The following is a 25,447-nucleotide window of genomic DNA, read 5'->3' as shown; positions in this document are numbered from 1 at the left end:
ATTGCACATGGCTATCTTACCGTTGATAGCGACAGATTAGGGTAGTTCTTGTCATCTCAAACTATATAGGCTCTGTTTACCAGCCGACCAATGGCAGCGCGAGGTGGGCGGTGATTTTTTTGGAGTTACACTATTGAAACATTACACAAAGGCTTAAAGGTTTGGAATTCGACCCGCAACATGTATGATTTTGACTGGTAATTGTCTGCTGCACAAACGGCGCTCCACGGTATCGACATATTAATTTAGCCTAAGCATCATGGACACTTAAAAACTATTTCCGATTCTGATTTTGAGGGAGTTAATACCACAATTTCAACTTGAGACAAGCCAACGGCATTTTTTTCGTGAACTTTTGAAGTTACTTTTTTTTTCGCAGACTTTTTAGGGTTATTTTGATAACGAATATTTCGAACTCAGCTCAATTTATTATTTATTTATTTTTGGTTATTTAAATGGACTGAAAAAACAAAGTGATTTTTGTTAATGGATTTAATAAATTATAGTATTGCTCGTTTCAGTAGTTTCTTAACCAAAGAAAGTGACTAGTTCGTTCGGATTTTCAATTGATGGTTTGTTTTGCGTGAGTAAACTATATACCCCAACTCACCGGGTATTGAAGGAACTTTTTGACTACGATTTCCGTTCCATCTTTTATAACAAACAAGAAAACTCCAAAGTAATTCGAAATGGAAGTTTCGAAGGGTTTCACGATCGACGCTTTGTTATCGGGAAAGGTACTTTCATCACCGTCTTCCGACATCGGATCTCAACAACCCTCGCCGCCGACGAGTCCCGTTAAACCTCAGCCGTTCTCGCCGTTTGTATCAGCTTCGTTCGACCGAATTCCACACACACCGACGGCCATCCCAGCTCAAGCTTTACATACAGCCCCCTCGCCACGGATGATACAGTCAGGAGCCTTGGTTCCTAGGCCCGGGTTTTTGCCCGTACCAGCAGGTGGCCCGATCCATTCAAATTCAGCACCCCTCATGCCCGCTTTCTATGCGCACCCACTCTACGCAGGGCTCTTTGGTGGTCACCATCCGGGCTCCCATCTTAGCGCTTTCAGGGTAGCAGCAGCTGCGTCGGGCGCGGCCCAGCTAGGTGATACTGGACCAAGGTCGGCACACGGACTCCCAAGCTTCCCTCTAGACTGGTTCCGAAATGGTATGATGCTACACCGGTTTGGAGATTATCCAGGTAAGAGATTATCAAATTTTCTTTTCTCGAAACGTCTTAAATATTTTGACAAAAAACGAAATCATTAACATTACACCGAAAAGAAAGAGGAGAAAAGGGCACAAATGAAGTACTTTAAAACAAAGAAAGGGTCAAACCGATATCCGTTTGAAAAAGAAAAGAAAATAATAGAATAAGAAAGTTAAATACTAAGATAAAACCAGTTAGATTCATTTTTTCTCTCAAATTTCAAATAGACATGATGTCCAACAGAGATTAAATACACAACCTATAATTGCACCAAAGAAAGAAAAAAAAAACATAAAAACAAATTTTCCTTATTTTACTTCTCAATTTTGGTTCTAGTATATCGCTCCAAAAATGAAAACAACTATATTAATATCTTGAAAATAAACTAACGCATATCAGTTAGTATAATATTAGTGAAAAAGTTGCAAATTTATTGAAGCTAGTTAACCAAATATTAAAATATAGAAAGCAATCGATACTGTTAGTTTAATTAATTAACTAATTAAATATCTGTTTCGTTTTCACACGTCTTATTTTAGTCTTGAAGTTAAATAAAATCATCAACGCAGCACCACCTTTACACAAGTTTTATGTTAGTTTTATGTTAGGTCGGTGTGTATAATACCAGTTCTACAGGTATACAGATGGTATTGTTTCTTTCAATGAAAAGAAAAAAAAAAGGAAAGACGAAAAAAAAAAAATTAAGAAAAGAAGTATCAAAAAGAAAAATGTTTTTGGAATTGTTTCTATCGTTAAATTTAGATATGTACTTTAGTAGTAAACCTGACAAATATATTGACCATAATGTACTTTTAATTTTTATAAATAATTGTAGTAATTTCATAATCTTTTGTTTGTACCAGGTTGTGGGCAAACAAGTTCTGTTAAGTGCTTTGTAGTTGCTGGTTAACATGCGTGGATTGAAAAATCACAAAACCTCATCATTACAACCTTTCTTTCGATTCTTTTCGATTAAATCATCGTAATCTTGGTGTTTATTAATATGTAAATTATTTTCTGAAGTATAACATTAAAATGAAAACAAAAATTCTTTTCAAATATTGTTTTGACGTTGTATAAAATATTTGTTTGGTTGAAAAAGATACTATTTACCAAGAGAACAGTGAGGTATTGTATTTACACAGTAGTCAGCAAATGGAAGTAACAACATGATGTGAAGCAATTCATTATTTGAACCAATCCGTATCAACGTAGCTTGAACATCCTTAATACAAAAAGAAGGTACATAATTAGACTAAGAAAAAGACACCTATTATTCAGGATAATAACGCACCAAGAAAAAAGAAAGTCTAAACGTTGATGTTAAAATTCATATTTTTCTCTATATTCCCGTAAGAAATGGTCATCAAAGTATACACGTCAGTCAGTATAACGTCTATACTGAGCCGTACATACGGAGGTGGAATCACGTGGAGGACACGGAAGACTTTGGTCTAAATTATGATAAGAACTCTCGTAATCTTTAGGTTTATATCAGAAACTAATCTCTCAGTGATAGAAAATAAGCAGATTTGCTCCAGCTTAGTTATTGTAGGTGAACCAGCCAGGGTTGAAGAGTTAAAATTTATGTTTTCAACTGACAAATATATATATATATAGTTATCTCTAGGCCTATGCATAGTTATGCCTTACAGTTACAAGTAGGGATAGGGAAGGGGGTTCATTCTAGAAGAAAACAAAGTGTTCCGCCTGCATGCTCACCACCCCAACGCACCCCACTCCATAAATATATATTAATATATAAATATATATATATAGATATATAAATATATATATATATATTACTCCAAACTCTAAATTGCACTCTTACATCCGACCATTTTTAATTTGCATCATGTAGATATATATTGCGTGTCAAAAGGCGAAGGCGAAATATGAATATTAAAACGAAAAGACTGAACGCTAAAAAAAATATGCTGCCTCTTGCAATTATTTCTAACTGCTTTTATTTTAGGAATTGGTAGATATATCAGTTTATCAGTATCATAACTCGGGTATAAAACACGATATTTGTTTACATAATCCTTTCCTTCCCCTGCATTATTGTTATACTATGTGGGTCAGATGTCTGCAGCCCCCTCCCCACCCCCAAGATGCCCACCCCATTTTTACTTAGCTAGGTTGCACTCATTTCATTTCCGTTGTAGGACCTATACATTGTTGTGATTTTATAGAACACCTTCTTTCCATTTTGACATCCACTTTTTCGTCATAATATTGTTTTAATATTCAACCGCCCCCTTTTTTAATTCTTCACATAATGAAGAAAACGTTGAAATTGCTGCAATTGGGGGGGGGGGGGGGGGATTAACACTATGTGAAAAATAATTTCTATAAAATTGAATGGAATGATTATCATCTCACTCAGTATAACGTCGTCCATTTAGTCACACATCTAAGAGGATGTCTTATTCTGAACAATTGTCATCTTATATAGTTTTAGTGGAACTCCGAATGTTTGGGTTTCTATGGAACCAGCTCTGACACCTATATGTATACAGTTCAGTTAATGTTCCTCGAATAACTTCCACACAGAATAACCAACATAATGGCTAGGTGGAACATTAGCAATATATATATATATGTCAAATCATTGAACGAACTAACACTTTCAAACCTAACTGGTGTATCGGCCTATACTGAAGGAAAAGTCCAAATTTGTTGATATAGTCTTAGCTGGTAAGATCTGCCTTCGTAGTTGTGGCGGTTTGCCAACTCGATATTACTAGTGCATTATTTATCATTCTTTTTTGTTTATCAGCTTCATATCAACTTGATTAGAAGGATCTATATAGCTTTAGGTAAAAAGCAACTTCCAATGGCGGAGTGTGGGAAGGTGAGGGGGTCGGGGGGGGGGCTTAGTAGTGGGGTTTGTTAACTCGTCAGTACAATTCAGTTGTGTAAACTAACCCTATAGGTACTTTTCCATGAGTGTCTAGAATTCATGTTACCCAGACATGTATAAGGAACAGTTTGTAAGGTTTATTCAGGACACGTGTTAGCCAACGCCTCGTGTATATGGTATCTACATCGCTTTCCTTCCTTCCTTCCGCCCCCTTCCCTCTCTCCTCTTACATTCTTAGAAATAGTTCTTGTGCATCGGACGGCCCTATTTGAAGACTTGCCAGTACCCATTAGAAGTTGTAAGTCAATTCGATTAGAAGATCGTACTAAAAACGTATCTGAGTGGAGCCGTCAATGTATAAACTTGTTAGGAAAATAAATACTTTCATATAAAGTATGACCTATTCAACACTTCTGACGGTCCATATCGTACTTTCACTTTCGCTTACTGGCTGTACCCAATGCATGACTTTATCCAAGTATATACTCCTTTCTCTTTATACAAGTAATTGGTATAATGATTGCAAATTGCTTAAACATTTGCCAGCCCGAGACTGTATAGGCTTCTTTTTCCTTTCCTGAATAGAGACTCACAAACTGCGAGTTTGCCGACTTCAAGTGACATCAAAGGGGAAACACGCCGTAAAACGGTTGTCATAATATAATATAAATAAAAGGGCACTTGACGCGTTTTTGATGCGTCTGGCAAAACACAAACTAGTTATATTTTAGGGTTTAATGACGGCTTCTTATTTAATCATCTTTAAATGAGGCATTCTGGTATTCCAGTGTTGTAACCCCTAGTACAGAAACTTGTTAACTGCTCGACAAATAAGCCTGGACGGGACCAATTCTGTTGACACTATCTCGGAAAACTCTTTGAATCGCCGCTACGTTATGGTAGCGGTGGATTTAGTTTCTAATTTGTTTGACTTTCTCACTCTATGCAAGCATCACTTTACCGGATTTACTGTTGGGCACCAACACAAGAAAAACCATAATCGGCCACAAATGAGGTAACTTAGACTTGCTCCAAGTATACACCCAAACTCTCTATATATATGCTTTAAGATCAAGGAACTATAATTATTCATTAGAAAGTGGGCCTTTGGGGGGGGGGGTGGATGGGAGGAGGGGGAGGGGGAGGGGAGCAGTGGATGTGCTCTCAACATGATATGTCATTTAGTCGTTTACTAATTGTTGACAAATACTGACTGGTTTTCGGTCTTTCCTTCCCCCTTAACACTCTTGTGTTAGAACTGAATTTTAATAAATAATATATTGCCGTTTTCAATACTATACACCTTCCAAGCCCAAATTTGGCTTTCTTCTATGTTTCACCAAGGCGCGTGGTTGACTGTTTCTTGCGAATATATGCATTAGCTAAATAGGCTGTCAACTCTCTTTTCCTACAGTACAACCAGACGACAACCATATAGTAGGTCAGTTAACAAGAATAACCCGGTATACGTCCAATGCTGTCATACGTCATAGTCAGTTTATTTTGCATATTCATGGTATTATAAAAAAATATCGAACTAGTATTAATCCCGAAACATGAACGAGAAAAATATTGTCCATAGATGATTGCACAACATTTTCATCGTTCACATCTCGTTGAAACACAATAGATTTGTCATCTGAACGACTATAAATTTGAAGTCTATCAACCTGAAACTGTCATTTACAACTGCATGCTATATAGCTTAAAATCATTTGATCCTGCTTTTATCATAGAATGCAATTTTCTTAGCATTCTGAGCATATATATATATATATATATATATATATATATATATATTTACAAAGTTTCCAGTCTTTGTTGCCATTGAAATTGTAAACATATTTTATTTTCAAATTACTTTCATTTCGGGCCTTACATCATCTTATTCTCATCATGACAAGTTCATATCATAAACGTATATAAATCTCATACGTAATGAAGCATGCCTTCACCATTGCATTACATGCTGCTACATTACTGAAGATTATATCTATTTATTAATTCAAACTTTCATTTGGCAAGGTTAAACTTTTAGAAATCATCTTCTCGCTTGCACTTTTTATTTTATATATATATATATATATTTTTTTTATAGCAAAGCTAAATAGAAAGAATGCCCGCATCTTTCCTCCACACCCTCGGGAGAGTTTGCTATTCACGTCCCCAAACGTTTGCAAACACATTAGCCCGACTCTTTGGTTGTTTTGCTTTCTAATTACCTCTTCATTCCCTCAAATTAAGGTTAAATCAAATCTCATTTAGGCTCCAAGAGAAACTGGAATTAGGCTACTTAAGGGAAGGATAAATTTGATAATATAGTTGAAATGAAATTGGCCAGGGATTTTAAATCAACCTCAAAAGCCAACAGAAGAAAACGGCGGGAAGCCGGAGGCTAGAAGTCCCACGTAAGATTCAATTCCCAGTCCACTCATGTCACTTGTATCGTTACTCTAATTCCTCTTCGTTGAATGCATCCGACATCTTACAGAGTTTTTTACTTTCTTTCTTTCTTTCTTTTAATATTTGCAAGAAGATCAAGTAAATATATAAAGACACTACCAGGGGCTTGAAGGATTCATAGATAAGCAACTTTATTATAGATTCACGTCAATCTTGATAAATGTATGAAGACACCCACCATATAGCTTTGAAAATAATGAAATAATGACTGGTAGCAGTATCCCTTTAAAAAACTATAGATGACGTCATAGAAAATGTTGCAAATTGTTCATTTACAGCTTCTAAACAAAAACAAGTTTGAATGTTATTTTATTTATATAAATTAATACTAAAAATTTCAGTTTTCTGTTCAACGCGACTACAAGAAACAAAAATGAGAATCATATCAAAATCTGTCATTTTCAAAGAATCCTTTATAGGTCTGTGCATAAGACAATGGAAAAAATAATGCATTCTTTAACTTAATTAACTTTACTGGTAGAATCAAGATAACCCTTTAACCAATTGACAACAGTCTGCATACCAAGTTGGTTCTAACATGTAGTGTGTGTTAGAGTATATATGCTAAATATATCACATAATTTAGACCTCGCTTGTATGATGTAGATCCCAATTCCTAAGACCGACAAATCACATCTTTGAGAGCGTCCTCGATTGTCAATCTATAGGAGTGCCATTTATTGTACATAAAATTTACCTCGATATACAAAGAGCCTTTCTTTTTTAAATTCTTTTAGAGCAAAATTTTCCAAAGTGCAAAACTGTCAGAAAGAAAGAGGAAGTCACAATCGAACGAAAGTCAATGTTTACTATCAAAGTGGAAACATCCACTCTTTGATTTAATGATACAGTATGTATTAAACGTATTGAAATACGGTATTAAACGTTATTAATCTGTTTGCAAGTAAACTATACAAAACTCAATAAAAATCTTAAATTTAAATTTAAGAGACAGAAAGAGAGAGAGAGAGAGATTTAAATAAGAAGATAACCACAAATCATAATCGAAAATTCACCTGTCGTAGATAAAGATGAATACTTAAAATTAAATAAAAGTAGTGTTTCGTGTATACACACACTCTAGCCGTAAGGTTTACATTAAACGTATAAATATGCTAGAAATATCACAAAAGAACAGTTAAAACTTTGAATTTTTTTTTTTTTTTGGCAGTGAGAGGCTAATGATCAACATAATAAACGAATAAAACTGACATTTTGTTTAAACACTTATATGTTTTATATTTCATTAATAAACGTCGGTAAATATCAGAAAATAGCAGTAACGTCATAACGCTGTTACAACGGTTTTATTTTTTATTTTACTCAATATGGCTCATATTGGTTACGTTATATAACGCTTCCAATTTTACAATTAAAGTAAAATCCCGGTGATCGAAAATTTACCGAGAATGGCTGACTGCATTTCTGTGTGTGAGGTGCAGAAACAGAAATTGTTAATATGTTTATTCATGTAATAGAAAACTTCTTCAGTTGTTATACTGCAGTCATATTGTTTTTATCTGTTCATTTGTATAGAAATTAATTTTTGCCAAGAAAATCTCTTGTGAACGGATTTGGGGAGAGGGTCGAGTATTAGAAGAGGGGAGGAAAGTGGAATTAAAATCAGGTTTTTTTTCTTAATTTAGGTAAGATTTCTATTTAATGTGAATTCGAAGAATGTTTTCTCTTTACAGCCTCACTATCATGCAACTCGATGATATTTTACAACCGGACAAACAAATACCCCCCCCCCCTCACTTAAAAAAAAAACAGGTTCCGGTAAAAAAAAAACTTGATCCTAAAGTTTTTATTGTTAAATTATCCCAACATATTCCATCAAATTTTATTACATATATTTACCTGTTAAAAACGATTCTTGAGAGTTCTCCCCCCCCCTCTTTTTTTTAACAAGAAAAGTACTTCCATCTAATTTTATTTTCTCTCGAAAAGTTCTTTATCTGATCGCAAGTGCTGCGATTAAATTATATTGTAAGATGTGATTAGATTTGTTAAGCATATTACGACTTTTCTTATAAATACATAGCTAGATCCTTCATATTTGCACTTTTGTGATTTTTGAAACGTATATATTACCTTTAATTGGACACAATCACACCTGACATGTGTTATCAGCGTTTTTATGTCATGAGCTGATGAAAATTATTGAATAAATTGAAAGAAAATATGGTATTCTTTTTTTTTGGCGGAGGGGGGGGGGGGGATTTAACTTAATTCATCCTTTTCGCCTGATTAATATTAACTAAACCCTTTCAACGAATGAATACCAGCGCATGTTTCTTTTATTGCATAAGCGCACAACTTCACAAGTCATATGTTGTTATACGAATATAGTCAACAGCGGACGCCCTACCGTGTACACGTATCATAGACGGGTCACCATTCTCCTTGAAGTAACACCCTGACACGCCGCTAGAGATATTCATTACGCATTTATGGTGATTTTATAACTTATAAAGCCATTAATTTGATTAAACCTCTATCGATTTTGACACAAAGTTAAGACTGTTTCGACAGAGGGTTTGGGTGTGTGCAAGTTAGTGTCGTTTTGAATTATCTTTTTTTTTTTTGGGCAGAACAATGGGCAGGCAAATTTTAAACAATAGACTTAATTCCATTAAATTACCAATTAGTTTAAACTTGAAAACGCCAGATTGTATCACTGTGGATATGCACATGCAAGTACATCGTTCATGACAAGTGAAAACATTATTGAGTATTATTTTTTTGATATTTTTGAACAACAGGAGGATGCAGGGAGTTAATTGAATGAAGGAAAATAGTAAGCAAATACGCCACAAGTTAACTGATATGAGGTAACAATAGATCTAATTAATTATTCAGTACATTATGTGGCAATAGGCTGTAGGGTATTATATTGAGTTTGGAGGTTTTGTTAATACCAACTGTGGTATAGGCTATATTGGAGGACGAGTTATAAGTCATTGTTAGTGGTACGTGTCTCATTGTATTAAGATAATAGCTGAATTAAGGTTAGAATATAAAATTGCTCAATTAGAGATAAGTGGGTTTGCACACCTATAGAGTTGGTTATTTTGTGACAAAATCATTGCCAAAAAAAATTCTGAATAGATTTGATCTGAAAGTTCAATTTAAACAAAAAGCTGTCCTAGTTTTAAAAGATGATATATATGCATACAACTTGGCATAGGTAAGGATGGATTACTACTATAGCTATAGAATAAGACTGAACTTTTGACGAAGACGAATAATATAAAAAGAAAACAAATCTTAGTAGAGACTTAGGTAATAGAAATTCAAGAGATATATATAAAAACATATCAATTTGGATAAAACAAGGGAGAGGCTATGATGCGTTTTCGTCTAACTGTAACAAATTTTGGAAAAGATTTTTAGATCCACGAAGGGGGTATTGCTACATTGGTTCCTTTCATTTTTGTATTTATTGAAATTTTTTGAAACATTGAAGAAGAGTTTATTACAATATTTTTTGTTTATGATCAGAATCCATAAGTTATCTGTTTCGTGAACACAAAATCCCTAGAAGAGAGGATTCAATTCACAAAGTAGTAAACGTTGCGACAATTTTCGTGTCACATATTGGGGGTCGTGATGTGTGTTATCATGTCCTAGAATGCGCACAGAACACGCACAGAACAAGCACGCGCCGAACACGCGAAAAAAAATTGTCACGTGATCAGTGAGATATATATCAATTGTCAAGTTTTATAATTTGTCTCCAAAATGATGTTATTTTTCTTTAAGTGTATATTTTCGGTAATTTTCCTTTATATCGCATCTATGTGTGAGCCATATCGACTAGTCTTTGACCAGCCGTTTATTTGGATTTCCCAAGTTTTCCGTGCAGGCATTCTATGTTTTGTGATATCACGTCTGGAAAAAAAGATACTGTGATGGTACTTCTGAAACTTTTAGCAGAGCCCTCAATTTAGGTTAAAAAAAGAAAGAAAAAGTTTACTCTCAACCGGTCCAGACAACGGACGAAGGCCGCGTTGTGAGTTATTATCGATATGCATGCGATAGTTGGCATGTTTGTGTATTAAATGTTTGGTACATAAAATAAATCAACAAAAACGTTACAAATTAGAGAAGGAAATTTTTATTTATCTTGTCTAGGGGGAAGTAGAAATTACTTATAATTAGGGGAACTCGGGGGCATAACTCAAGCGCGGGACACCCGTCACACTAACACCTTCCGTTGGCCCCTTACGGCAAAGCTATGTAAAAAAAACACAACACACAAAAAAAGGAGCATTAACTTATCCCGGCATGTATAAGTTCTACCTGAACAGACGGTGGAAAATCTTCTAAGTTGTTGTAATCCAAGCAATTTCAATTTACTAAATTAAAACCTCCTCCGAAAATGCGCATCACTCTACAAAGGCTGCGGAATGATGCGATAAATCAGTTAATGTGATTAGAGAACCTATCCACGCCAAGATTCAATAACATTTTCGACTAAACGACGGTTGTAAATCGACAAGAATCTGCTATAGGACGAGAGAGAGAGATGCCCTAGGAGGGAAAACATAAGGCCAAGTTCAAATGCGCGTAGCTTGTCAGAGAATCATACACAGACGAGAATTAATCATTCCAATGCGAAGTAAAACGCCGTTTGCAGATTGAGTCAACCCCGCGTGGACAGATAGCTAAATCGTTAACGTATCACTTTTCCCTTCTTAACAGAGTTTGTGAGGTCCGCCTTCTAATCACAACCAAGCACGGAAAACACGTCAGCCTAACTTTCCACACACACACATAACACACAAAATATCAAGAAGAGATAGTGAGATGTGAAAGAGAGAAAAAAAAACAGTATCACGCAAATAGAAAGAGATTAAATCCGACCGGTTGTAAACTATCAGGCTTCTTGTGTACAAAATCTAATTTAGTAAATGGAATTGGTAAATTGGATTAAAATTCCTTTTTTATGTTTCCTAACTGATTGGGTAATTCGTCCACAGATTCTTGAATTTGATTCTTTTGAGATTTTTTTTCATTAGCCAATGGAAGACGAGAAAAAACTGTCTGTTGCCAAGGCAATGCAAGCTATAGCAAAAACAAAAACGAAAAAGAAGATAAACTTCATATCATGCGAACTCAAAGAGTAGACGAGCCGTCCGCGGTATATAATCAAAGTTTTGCTTTTGCATTAAATCACGGGTTACTAGATATATATGATACCTTCAAGCTATATACTTTTAGGAAGAATTAGTACTAACAATTTGTTTTATGACGACGTAAAAAAACAACTCAAAAGAGAAGTATATAGCGGAAGGTGTTTGGTTGAAATAGATTCAAAATATAGAAATACATCAGCATTTATATTTGTATCATTTGGTATTCAGTTATATATATTTACACTTGTAAAAGTCAGCAGATGTAAAGAGGAAGTGATTTTTTTTTTATAACACGTTCATAAAGTCTAAGGGTATAAACTTACAAGTATACAATCTGTTTAATACGACGGTGAAATACCGATTTCAACTAAACGAGTTAATTTTTTCCCGGAAGGGTTAAAAAACACCACATCAAGATAGTTGTATTCATTTTAAAGTTATTCAATATCTAAACACCATTTCGAAATTGATTGATTTATTTATATACTATTTATTAGTATTTATCTGTGAAATATTACATCACTTTACAATTGATTTAAGTTGAGGGTCTTTTTTTTATCTGTTGAGATGATAATACCGAGAGATTGTTGCCCCCCCCCCCCTTTGGTATAAAAGGTTATAGTTTAAGAGTGCGTGTAAGAGCAGATTATAGTAGTTTTATAATGAGTCGTTATAAGTCTTTAAATTATATGTTGGGGTGATATTACCAGCTAATAACTCCCGATTATAAGGCCTTTTATCGGTTTATAACCACCTTACGTTTTACAACCGGTAGTGTCATAAAAATTATCCTTACCTTATAGACATATCTATATAACTATATAAGTACTGATATAGTCTGCAGTTAAAGAAAAAAAAATTGTACAAGATTATTCACCCAGATATAATGAAACATAATAAATAATTGAAATTGGGAAAGTTCGATCTTGGATATATTTTAGACGCTTAGCGTTACGTTACTTGTACTTATTATCAACTTGTGAAGTTTCCGTTTGCCATATATACATATTCATTAGGCGACGTTTGAATATGCATATTCATATACGCATAGAAAACGTCATACCTGAATCAATCTAGACCAAAATTCAATAAGAAAAATAAAAGAAAATCATTAAATATTATTACATATTCATGATAACTATATGAATATTTATATTATCAATAAGTGAAAAATCTGTTGTTCTTTACTAGATGAAAATATTCGATAAACGACCGAATAAAAAAAAACCTGACGGTTGAAAGAAACATTTCATTTATACCAATCGAAGATTTAGAAAGTTTCTCTAAAACCCAACGCAGTTTTATTTTCACCCTATGACTTAGAAATGACTAAGATGAGACCAGTTTTCTTGTTAATCAATCGTTAAAAAAGAGTGTTTGGTTTGTATATCAATGTACTTTTTCACCGATGTCACTACATATTGGGTTGCCATGACGATAACAATCGTGTGACCTCGTAGACTCACGCACTGCATATATATATATATATATATATATATATATATATATATATATATATATATATATATATATATATATATATATATATATATATATATATATATATATATATATATATATATATATATATATATATATATATATATATATATATATATATATATATATATATAAATTTTATGGTCTGATCAATAACCATTAACTTAATACTCTATCTCTCGGACCATTTAAGATCCTTCTCTCCAATTCAATTACATGTTTTCGCTTCATCTAAAGAGTGAAATCCTTCTCAGGTTTTTCGGACACCTCTCACCAAAATCTCGTCATCTTAACGAAACATTCATCAATTGCCTCTCTACCTTCAAATTGATTAGAAATCTAAGTTTCATCCTTCCGACGACTACACCCTGTAACACGATTTCAATTCCAAAGATATGCTCTTTTGACAAAATGAAAATAAAGAAAAAGTTTTAGTACCGGTCTGGAAGCACCCCATAATCTCCTAAATACCTCGATAATAAGGCTTTGGAAAACATCTTTAAATTAAATAACATCGTCATGTAAAAAGCTTTCCCACATATAAAGTTGGTCATTAATTTCTCTACCAACGTTACCAACTCGGGCAGAAATTTTGACACTTCGCCCCGCAGCAAGTAAGGTTTTTTTTTTTCTCTCTCTCTCGGTAATTCGACTTATTTAATCCAATCTGCGAAGGTATTTCTTATGATGTTAGATTGGTTTTTATCACATCCTACCCCCTTACCTCCTCATAATTGAGTGTGATGTAAATGACTTTTTGCCGACTGTCATATCGCCCTAAATTGGATGACTCGCAAAGTTCCCAGTCGTCATTGATACGATCCGTTTCTTGCTTGACTGCCCTTAGGGATATAACACTAGGCTATATACCGTACATCTCTCATCCTCCTCTCTTATGAAACACTTTGGGCATCTTCGATTTAAGGAAAAATTACCCACTCCTTGAAGGTGTATCGGTGTGCAGATTATTTAATTTGGAGGGCAGCCCTCCGCGGTCGGAGGAGGTGTAATGGGGGAAGGTGCTAAGCCCAAACGAGCGAGGTAGTACAACTCAAAAAGAGGATTATATTAAGTTACTGTCGAGTGAGCGTACTTTTGATCGATTTTTATTTCTTAAATACAAGTTTAGAGCCTTTTTGCCTCTTCTTAATCTCTGATTTTATGTAGATTTGGAGGATATGTTTACTAGCTGGGAGAGAAGTACAGATGACGTCAAAAATGGGTTGATTTTTTATTCCATTTGTACTGAAGATAATTATGTTAATAAAATTTCGAAATTTTTCAATTTTTTCCAAAGTACTTTGCCTTGCGTCTTGAAATTTTATAGTTGTCATTTATCAGGTCAACTTTCGTTTTACGATATAATGAAACTTAAACATTGAAGAAAAAATCCAACAACATCTGATTTCATTTTCAAAAAACCTACATAGCCATCTCTTGTTTATTTATTGTTTTTATTTTATTTTAAACACTTGTCATGGTTTTTTCAACCACGTTAATAAAAACGAAATTAAAAAACTCTCCCTTGTCATAAATATGGAATATTAAATGCTATTAGTATACTCCAAACTTTCTATTTTATTTTGAAGAGAAAAACAGTTTGGCGGTAGTAATTTTGTTTTGAGAATCATATCGGCCACTGAATCTTTCAAAAGGATTCCCTCTTGATAACAAATTAATTGCTTAAATGCTAATTAATTAATACTAGTAATAATAATAATAATAATAATCGTTAGCCAGTAAATATACACTGCGGTATTTTTAATAATAAACGATGGTTTGTCGATACCATTAAGCAAAACCACGATATGTTTTATAATCACGTTTTTGATATGTAGAAACTTCCTCATTTTTCTCAACTATACCCACGTTCAATTTATCATAAGTTTTGTAAATAAAAAACTCCAAATTTAATAAACGGGATTTCAAGAAAAAAAAGGGAGAAAAACACACACACATGAAGAAAACCTAACATCAATCAAACTGACATGCGTATACTATTTATTTTAAGAAACAAAAAAGTCGATTTTTTATGACAAAAAAAAAATCATTATTATTCATAGACATTCGGACTTTTCTTGTGTGTGTGTGTTTGATTTGATTTGATTATTTAACTATATACCAGTAAGCCATGTTCCACTCGCTGCATGGCGAGAGATGAGCAAATAACCACCTAAATAACAGGCGTAACTGCACCTTACGCCAACAACAAATAGCTCCCACCATTCAAAAAAAGAAGAAGATGAATAAAGAAGACGAAAAAAGAAGAGGCAAGGAACGGCGAAAGGAGGATGATCGATTAGGTTCTCCTGTAGGTCTCTTTTGGTCTCCCCTCGTCTTCATGAATTCCCAATCGAGGACTCAAGTTTCTGCCTCGCTTCGACTCTTCCAAGTTTTAATTAATTGTTTAACTGTTCCAATGGTAATTTTGCCCCATTACCTTAACCAACGCAGGAAATTAAGTCTGTGTTAATCATGCCTCGCGTTTCAAATTGGGGACCCAGTCCGCAGAGCACCGGAAATTTTCGCTCCGTCTTGCCAAGTTTATTTGAACTAGAGGACGGTAACGGGATATTAAGGGAGAAATAAGTTGCAAAAGCCGTTTCTTCAAAAAATCGACCGTTATTAAGGAAGTCGTAAAAAGTTATAAAATGTAAATGAACTTGAATTAATCATTAATAAGAGGAGACTTTTTGGGCAAATGTTGAAAAAGATCAAAAGTCGATAGCTATATATATAAGTTTATATGTTTGCAATAGACCGTGTCGAAAATTTGTTAAATTTATTTCAACATCGTAAAAAGATTGTTTTTCTTTCCTTCTCCCTTTCTTTCTTAAATTAAACTATCCTAAACATTTGCCGGGAGGTGAAAATGTTGAGTTTGAGAATAAAAAATATCTCTTTGAAAAACAATTTCGTGTTCAAATTCATTAAACTGACAAAAATAAACGCGATTGGCCTTAGTACAACTAATCAAATATTGGTATTTGAAACTGAAGATGGAAATAGAGCAAACATATACGATTTTTACGGATTATTTTATACTTTTATTGACTACCGGTATGTGTTTTCATACAATTTCCAGCCTCACCACACAGCGTTTTATTCATTTCTGTATTTCTGTTAGTGAAACGATAAAACATTTTGACGCAATTTAAACAAATTTTGACTGAATTTTGAACAATTTTAAGTAGCTGCATGATTCTTTGTAACATAAGCCTGGGGAATGGATGAATATAGGTTTCGGTTCATAACAGGATTCTTAGCCCAAAGATACAATCATTATAGTAGTCACGTGGATTACGATGGGCAATTACGATGGACAATAACTCACTTCTCATTCCCTCACCCCACCCCTCCCTCACCCTCCAACCTCACAGTCCTTTATTATCTGGCCAGACCGTCTCCTATTTCATTTAAAACTCTGAACTGAAATGAAAGTCACAGCTGATTTGTAAGATCTTGGTTAAAAGAGAAATAATCGTGTACTCATCGATAAACAACGAATTGAGAAAACAAGTGAAGTTTTTAGCAAGTGGAAAAGATTGTAAAAGTTTAGTTATCGAATTTACATTAATGCTTTTCTTCCATAATGCTATCTATATATATACACAAAACATGATACGAATCACGCGCAGATTAGGGGAGATGTGTGTGTGGGGGGGGGGGGGGATGACCTCACACGAAAAGACTTAAAGTAGTTATTAGCATATTGCGGTTTGACATTATTATAGACCAACTTAATAAATTATGCCTCAAATACACGATTTTAGATTTAAAATTTGATTAACATTTTTCTGGAGGAGGATGCGCAGATCCCCACCTTACATGAGAGATGGTTTCAACGACCCCAGGGCCACATACCGTCCTTTATATATAAACAAAATGCAATAATAAAAATCCTTTCATTCGTAATGGTCATGACTTGAAATACGTACAAATTGTACCTTGCTTTACTGTCATAGCTATACAACCGTATTGTATCGATAGCTAAAGTATATGCTATTAATAATTGTATCACATGTTACAGCTGCCTCATCGTGTGTAATTCAATCAACCTATTTTGAGTAATAAATGTAATTGCTTCATATCGAGTTTAAGTTAATTAAATCATTACAGCACTTAACACCTTTTGTCATCTATATATATTTTACCTGTTTATATAAGTTTTAGTGTATATATAGTTATATATATATATATATATATATATATATATATATATATATATATATATATGTATATATATATATATATGTGTATATATATATATATATATATATATATATATATATATATAAACTTAACCTTACCCTAAGGCACCAACCTAGAATAATTTGTTAACTTCCTACAATGGTATAAAGCCTATATATACCTATCATTCCGCTGTCACTTTTGCGACTGTATATATCTTTTGTAACTCTTGGGTATTCCCCCTCAAATCTCATTACTCCAGATTTCCAAGCATTCGTCATGGAACTAAACACGCACGGCCACAGTTTATTGCTAGATTAATAAATTGGTTTTTCTATACAGTAATCCCCTTCCCTTTCTTTTGTAAACCAATTTTTCATTTAATTTAGTTCATTGCCACAGTGCGTAAAGCTAATATATCACGGGTGTGATGTCTACGTTGAGCCCTACGGGGAGATAAGTTACATGTTTGACTTTCCCCATTAGATTTAATTAGATTTGTTTCTTCTTTCTTTCTTTTCCCCCCTCTATTTTTTTTTTTTTTTTTTAGCTTCTCAAGATTTTCGTAAAGTCCAAAAAAGAGACATAATTGTGATTAAGTGGAAACAATTACAAGAAAGTTATAACTCAGGTTATAAACTCAATGTGTAAAAGTTATATATGTGTGTATAAGCATACGTGTGTACAGAAAATCCCTCCCCAGGCTATTTATGTTGTTGCAATGGTCAAGTTTTTAAACTATTGACAAAATACAAAACCGCACCCTTTCAAGATTAATGGCCCTGAAAATTTCATTTAATCAACGTCTTTTAAACACGTCACTTGTTTGTCTTCTTTTCGCGCGCGCGCGCTTTCTCTCTATCTGTAAAAAGGTAGGGCAAGTTCAATTTTGTAACAGAATTTAAACTTTTATTATGATTTCATAGTAAGCGTTTTCGAGTTTATAGCGTTCGTTTAATTTACAAATTTTGTAATATAATAATATGAACCATCCGGACTATTTATAGCTATACAATAGTGGTCAGATAAAGTAACAAATTATTAGAGAACAACTCGCAGAATCACACATGGCCTGCAGGTACTTCTTTGTTTAATACCATTTATAAAGTTTCTTGTTCCTTTTCTAAATAAATATGAAAGGTTTAGGCTGTTCTTTTTCTTTGGAGGGGGGGGGGGGGTTGAGCGGGGGCTGAAGATATGATAGGAGGAATGTGTGTGCGTAAACGTGTGTGTGTTAGAAGAGAGAGGGAGGGGGTGTAATGGCCTGCTTATACCTTTCAGTTTGCAATATTACATTTATGTCATTTCCACAGTTTTCCATACTTATTTGAATCCTTTGCATGCGAATTAGTTTCTCGTGATATAACATTACGTAACATTACATAATATACGTAACGTTACGTAGCATTGCGTGAAAGAACATTACACGGCATGTCGGTCGCCATTGGAGACATGGTACGATATAAAATAACATAACCTACTGCAAACATAACATTAAATAACAGAATAAAACAGAATATAACATTGGAAATTGCCATTACGTAACATCAGACAAAACTCACAACACATTAAATTGCACAATAAAACAACGTTACATGACATAACATTATCATATATCATAAATAAGATACTGGTTCTATTCGTTAGGCTTATAGTGATAGATTCAACGAAACCATGACATTAGTACTATTTGCAAGATAAGGATTTTCACCCAATCTTTTTAAAGTATATATCTGGGCGATAAAAATTCTTGACTAATTAATTATCAAATTGAGCAAAACGATCTTTCGCATTGTTGCAAAAGTATACATGTAATATATTCCCGAAAACGTATCCGTTCCGAAGTATTGGAGCAAAAACGTAAAATAATTTTTTTTAACAAAGCGACACCTGTGTACTTCAATATTGATGAAGACCTATTCTAAACAGTTAGTATTCCAAACGAACAAGCCGCTTGCAATGTTCTACTACGTAACATGACGTCACCAATATCAATCCCGTGATGCTTAGCATTTTGATTTACTTCATTTGAAAATGAAGCTATTAAAAAAGTGAGCATCGCCTTACTGGTGATTTCTCCGAGGAGTTAGGGGGCAGATTACAAATTAAATTCTCCATCATGTCCAATTATAAGGACGCGGCCTCCTGCTAATGCCGTTGTACGCTGGTAGTATAAAAGGCATCGACAAGGCAGCCTAAACTGTTTTCATTTTTTACTGTTGATCTCTATATGGACTAGTATCACTGACAAAACCCTCACCGAAGCAACAATTCGCGGAGACACAAATTGAGGAGGAATGTAGAAAAATGAAAGATGAGGCGTTTCTTATACAAGTTTGACGATATTTAGTCATATTATGTGGCTTTAATTAACATTCGCCCTTGCATAAGAAACGATAACAAACATCAGATGTTTGTTGACCATGATATGCTTAGTAAAATTGAAAGAAACATAAAAAAAACCATATTATATTTGTATCCTAACACGGCTAAAGGGATCAAATGTAACCACGTGAGAGATGCCAATTAATATACCTTAATATTGTTAACAAGAACGTACAGTAAATGCAACAGCTTGAGACGATTTAACATACACCAATTTGATCATAAGTATAGATATGTTAGAAACATGAGTGGTGATACCGTGTAATTTCATATAGCAGCCTATGCCACCGTCTGTCAATCAGTTAACGTATGCCTAGAATATGACTTAACTCTCGTTAACTCTCTCATTTTACGCTTTGTTTAACTTGTCATTTGAGCCAAATTCATGTTACAGCGGTCTCAAATTTGAAATCTGTCAGTACGTCAAACTTTAACTTTCGGAAACTTATGTAACAATGGATAGAGATGCCTTGCTAAATATGTATATAGTTAGCTATAGGTGTATGCATGTGACGGATCGCAGGCGTTGCGAACATGAAACCGAATTCTAATTGGACAAAATTGACAATGTTTGCATATTTGTCTGAAATAAAGCACCCATGGTTAAGACAAACGTTCTTAATTACAAATAACAAAAACAAAATATTTTGATGAAAAAACAATATTTCTTCTTTTTAATTTTAAAATGATGTCATTTTCAACATTTCTTTATATTTGGAACTATTAAATATCATCTTTAACGTAAATCTCTTACCGTCTCAGTGTTCTACTGTGACTCTTCGAAATGTAAATTTTGTTAGATCTGTTCGTTAGTTTATCACCACTCTATCGTACGAATTTGCTCTTTTTTTTCAATTTCCAATTTCATTGGAAAATAAATGCCCAAACTCTACACACCAAACACTGACAATTTCATGTTAACTTTTCTTAATTAATCAATATTTTTATGAAAGTTATTATTATGCTTTCATAAACCATATATTTCGTAATTAAATCACCTATCCCCCTTTCTTGGGTGGGATGGGGTGTTAATTTTGGTGAATTCGACAACCACTGTATCATCATCTATATGTTTCTGTATTTTACAGGACACCAACAACCAACGGTACTCGGCAAGACTAGACGTCCTCGCACGGCATTCACAAGTCAACAATTACTGGAGCTGGAACAACAATTCAAAAGAAATAAATACTTGTCCAGACCAAAGAGATTTGAAGTAGCCACGTCACTGATGTTAACAGAGACGCAGGTAATTATTATCAACAATTATGATATTTCTAACTTTAGGACATTATATTCTCTAATTTCCTTATATTATAATTTACATTTTTTGCTTTTAAATTGCTATACAAATTGATGATACCATGTCTGGTCTTGAAAGGAAAGATAAGGCGCATGAAAACTATTTTTTTAAAGGGATATGCTGGTGGCCGAAGTTGATTGCTTAACAAAACTGGTGATAATTGTCACAACCACATCCCCATTGCGTTTTATATGGCGAAGATATTATTTAATTTAATTTTTAACTACATATATACTATACATATATAAATATAACTATGTATACATATAACTTTATTTATATATATATAACTATATATATATTACTATATATATAACTATATATATAACTATATGTATATAAATATATATAGTTATATATATATATAGATAACTATTATAACTATATATATAGATAACTATATATGTAACTATATATATTACTATATATGTAACTATATATATAACTATATATATATAACTATATATATATAACTATATATATGTATCACATATTTATCACATAATTTACTAATTATTTTTTAACAATCAGTATTTATTTGTTTGTTTCCCATCAGGTCAAAATTTGGTTTCAAAATCGAAGGATGAAATGGAAAAGAAGTAAGAAAGCAAAAGAACAACAACAACTGGATAATAATTCCAACAACTCCGGAGAGAAAGAGAAAGTTGTGAGATCTGAAAGCATCAGCAGATCGTCTACAACTTTCACAAAGGAGAGTCAATCGAAGGAAGCCAATCCCGATTTATCCGTAACATCGGAAAAAATCGAGAAGTTAAAAACAGAGAGATTTATCGGCAGTGAATCATGTAAACTGATGGCACGGCCATTGGAAGCAACTGTGATAAAGAGAGAACTGACTGCAGACGCAGTAGCAATAAACAATATGCACGATGAATATTCAATGTCCATGGACGAGGAGGAAGAATTAGAAGAAGAGGAAGAGGAGGAAGAAGAAGATGAAGATGGGAAATAATGCTCCGCTGAAATAATATAGTTCTGCATTGATCTGGAGGCTCTGTATTGTATGTCTGGACGGAAGACTGACGAATGAAACTTCAAACCAACGAATGGTTATAAACTAGAATGTTAATAGTCTTTTGGGATGCAGGAATCCTATAACATCGTGAGCGAGGAAATTACCATTCTTTCTGTGACGAAAAAGCCATTTAAACTAGAGAAAATTTCATTGGAACGTCTTGAGCAGACAGGTTGAAAGATTTCTAATGGAAAATAAGAACTGTGTTGACTTCTTCTTGAAAACAAAGAAAATCCATAGAAACATCAAGAACAAGAAAACTAAAAAAGATTTTTTTGGTGCGAAAAAGAGCTTCGTTTATTTATTCATTAAAACGACGAAGAAAATACATCGGAAGGGTAGATATTAACATTCGCTACAATAAAAATTATTATAGTTCGAGTATATATAGTAACGAGTTATACTGTTGCTATAAAAGCATTGCGCAAACTCAGACCTGTGTCAGATATATCTCGAGACAGTTTCACTATATATTCCAAAAAGAGAAGAAAAAAAAAGGGAGAATTGTTCTTAAATATCGAGACAGTTTCTATATATATATCCCCCCCCACACCCCAGGAAAAATATTGTTCTTAAGTCTGAACTATTTGTAAAATGACAAACATTCTACATTCAGGAAAATTGCATCTTTCTTTACTTTTACAGCCTTTTGATCAAGTTAGGTCAAACCTAAGAGGCATATGTATATCACCAGAATATTTTATTCTATTAGAAATTATGTACTCATCACGACCCGACAACTTGTTTAAAACTAAAAAAATCGAATAAATGCTACCGAACATGTTGGTAGGAGTTGATAGGAACTTTTTTTTATTTCGTTGCAACTCCTTAAATCAAATGTATGTGGTTCATTTCTAAAATTACACAACTCATGTCACCTTCTTCCCCTCACCCCACCCACCTCACCCCACCGCTCCATCGCCCCACCCTCACCCTTACCCCTCCCCGAAATACCTTATTCATTCTAGTATAAGTAATTTGTTGTATCGTACGTAAGTTATAACGGGCTTTATTTTTCTGATCCACATCGAGTTCTGACGAGAGTGGACTACAGCCTCTGGGGAGGGGGAGGGGCAATTAGTGGGTACGGGGAAATTTAATATCCGGAGATAAAGAGTATGTGTCCTCTGTTTCAGAACAAAAATATTGATTCATCCATAAACATACCATGAATCACAAAGACTTCAAAAGGGGGGTGCATAAGGGGGCATAAGGGGGCATAACTGGCACTGGGACTCGATCTGGGTCTCGAAACCCCTCTGTTAAGGGATGAATGAAATTTTGTTGTCGCTACAAATAACAGCTGTGTCCCGACTGTTATATGCAAAATAGTCTAGTCCTAAGATACGTCTATTAGAAAGGGTTATCGACTTATAAGTGTTGCGGTTGCTTGTTTCGATATTACAGATAATGTTTAATATTTCGATGCATAATACATGCAACAAATAAATATATAAAAGTTTGTTCAAAGTTGTTACTTGGCGCATAGTGAGAGACAGTACGTTAAAATTGGGTATATAGATTAAATATTTCAATCGACTTTGTGATTGAAAGCTGTCTCGGTTATTTCTCTGGCGTCATGATTGAGAGACATATCTATAAGACCAAATGAAAGCATCATGGGAACTAGACTGATTGTTGACAATACTGTCATTTCTTATCATATCATTGATATAAACCCCCCCCCACCCCCAACACCCCACCCACCCTCTCCCGGCCGAAAAAAAGGAAAACTATAATACTAATAAAAAATATCAAAACTTTTTCAATTTGAGTAGACGAGTCGCCGATTGGGAAAGGTTGTACTTCAGACTTAGATTGAATTAGATTGAACTTTCAATCTTTCAATTTTAAAGAGTATATGAAATATTCACATTCACCTAAGTTTAATAAGAGAGATAGAGTGAGATAGAGTGGGAGGGGGGGGGGGTGTGGGAAGAGAAAACTTTTGTCAAAAGGCTTTAAAAAATTCGACAATAATCCGATAAGTATTGTAATGTTTCAAGTTTTTCACTTACAATTTTTTTCAATTGAATATTTTCATTGTGACTGTTTTTTTTTCTGTTCGTTTGTTTATCGTTTGCAGGGCATTCGCTACAAACAATCTTCATATATGAACGGTGTTTTGTATATATGTATATATACGAGTTGAAGTTTCCCTACGCAAAAATTTCTTGGTTATCTTTTGAATAAATATAAATGTTTATCACCGAAACAATTGATGTTGTCCTTTTCTGATACCATCTTGTACCTCCTCTTGGTTAACGTTACAAACTTATGCTTCGTAGAACGTAGCATCAAGTGACCCGAAAGGCATGCCGGGCCTGTGCGGTGGGGTAAGAGAAAGTATGGTGAAGGGGGGCGAGTGTAAGAGGCAAGGGGAAGTTGGCTGGAACAAGGGACATACCAGATTAGCTGGAAAAATTTAGGGAGAACTATGTTTATTTAATCAAGAGACATTCTAATCAGGACCACAGCTACGAGGGGGGGGGGGGGGCGAGGGGGGAGGTTGATTGGCGTGTTTTATCCATATTGTTTCACATAGATGCCAACACGTGCTTTACTGGTCAGGATGCAAATCCCTCGAGTTTGTATATGAAATTTCATTAAGAGTGATGATGTTGTGTGTGTTTGTGTGATTGGTATACACGCCCCTTCCCCATTCAACTTCCACGGATGGAAATGCTTATGCATGGTTTCAATCTGTGCATATCTAGCGAGATTCCAAAATATGTATACCTTACGAATGAACTCCAGTAATGATGATAAGTCAACAATTGTTCATTTTTGGATAATGCTGCCCTCTCGCTGGCTCAACAGCTCAGGGTAAAAATTATCTCGATTTTGTCTCTATTTGAGGCCTGTCATGGCTTTAGACTTGCTATGGATGAGCTTGGCTGGTATATACTGCATAATTACTTCGGAGAGGAACAACCTCCACCTCTACTCCACCCCACATCCCCACACCAACGCACACATAGCCTCGGTGGTTCCTGCTCCCCACCCTCACTCCACCCCTGAACCCACGCACACATATGTCCTCGCTCCAATCAATAAAATCCAGTTTGCGATCGAATAAGGTCCCTTTAATAACGTTTGCATCGGTGATCAAATACTTGCCCTCAGTGTTATGTCGATGCCCCCCCCCCCACACCTTTAAAGCTCTCCTTTAACTTACCCTAATATGTACTGTTATGACCGTACTCCTTCCACATCCCTGCCGCCCTCTCTTTGCAGTGAGATGATGAAAACTTTGTTTCATCACCTCTCTCAATTTCCACTCGTCCACCTCCAACCGCTGTCACTTGTCATAACTCTCGCCAAATATCAAACCCACTTTTCCTTCTTTA

The 25,447-nt window shown here is 34.3% G+C and overlaps 2 protein-coding genes across 2 annotated transcripts in view; one reads left to right on the top strand and one right to left on the bottom strand.

The window, feature by feature from the left end:
* LOC139966916 (uncharacterized) overlaps positions 1-25,447 on the bottom strand; it is a 151,081-nt gene that overhangs the window by 102,323 nt on the left and 23,311 nt on the right. The gene's annotated exons all lie outside the window — the stretch shown is intronic.
* Positions 105-24,306, top strand: LOC139966919 (uncharacterized). The gene is made up of 3 exons (XM_071970400.1): positions 105-1,203; positions 20,847-21,007; positions 21,618-24,306. The coding sequence occupies exons 1-3, from the start codon at positions 690-692 to the stop codon at positions 22,032-22,034; spliced, it is 1,092 nt and encodes a 363-aa protein (XP_071826501.1). The 5' UTR covers positions 105-689; the 3' UTR covers positions 22,035-24,306.

The sequence above is a fragment of the Apostichopus japonicus genome, chromosome 4 (genome assembly GCF_037975245.1).
Source record: "Apostichopus japonicus isolate 1M-3 chromosome 4, ASM3797524v1, whole genome shotgun sequence".
Taxonomy (NCBI): Eukaryota; Metazoa; Echinodermata; class Holothuroidea; order Aspidochirotida; family Stichopodidae; genus Apostichopus; species Apostichopus japonicus.
This window is presented reverse-complemented; position numbering and strand designations above follow the sequence as displayed.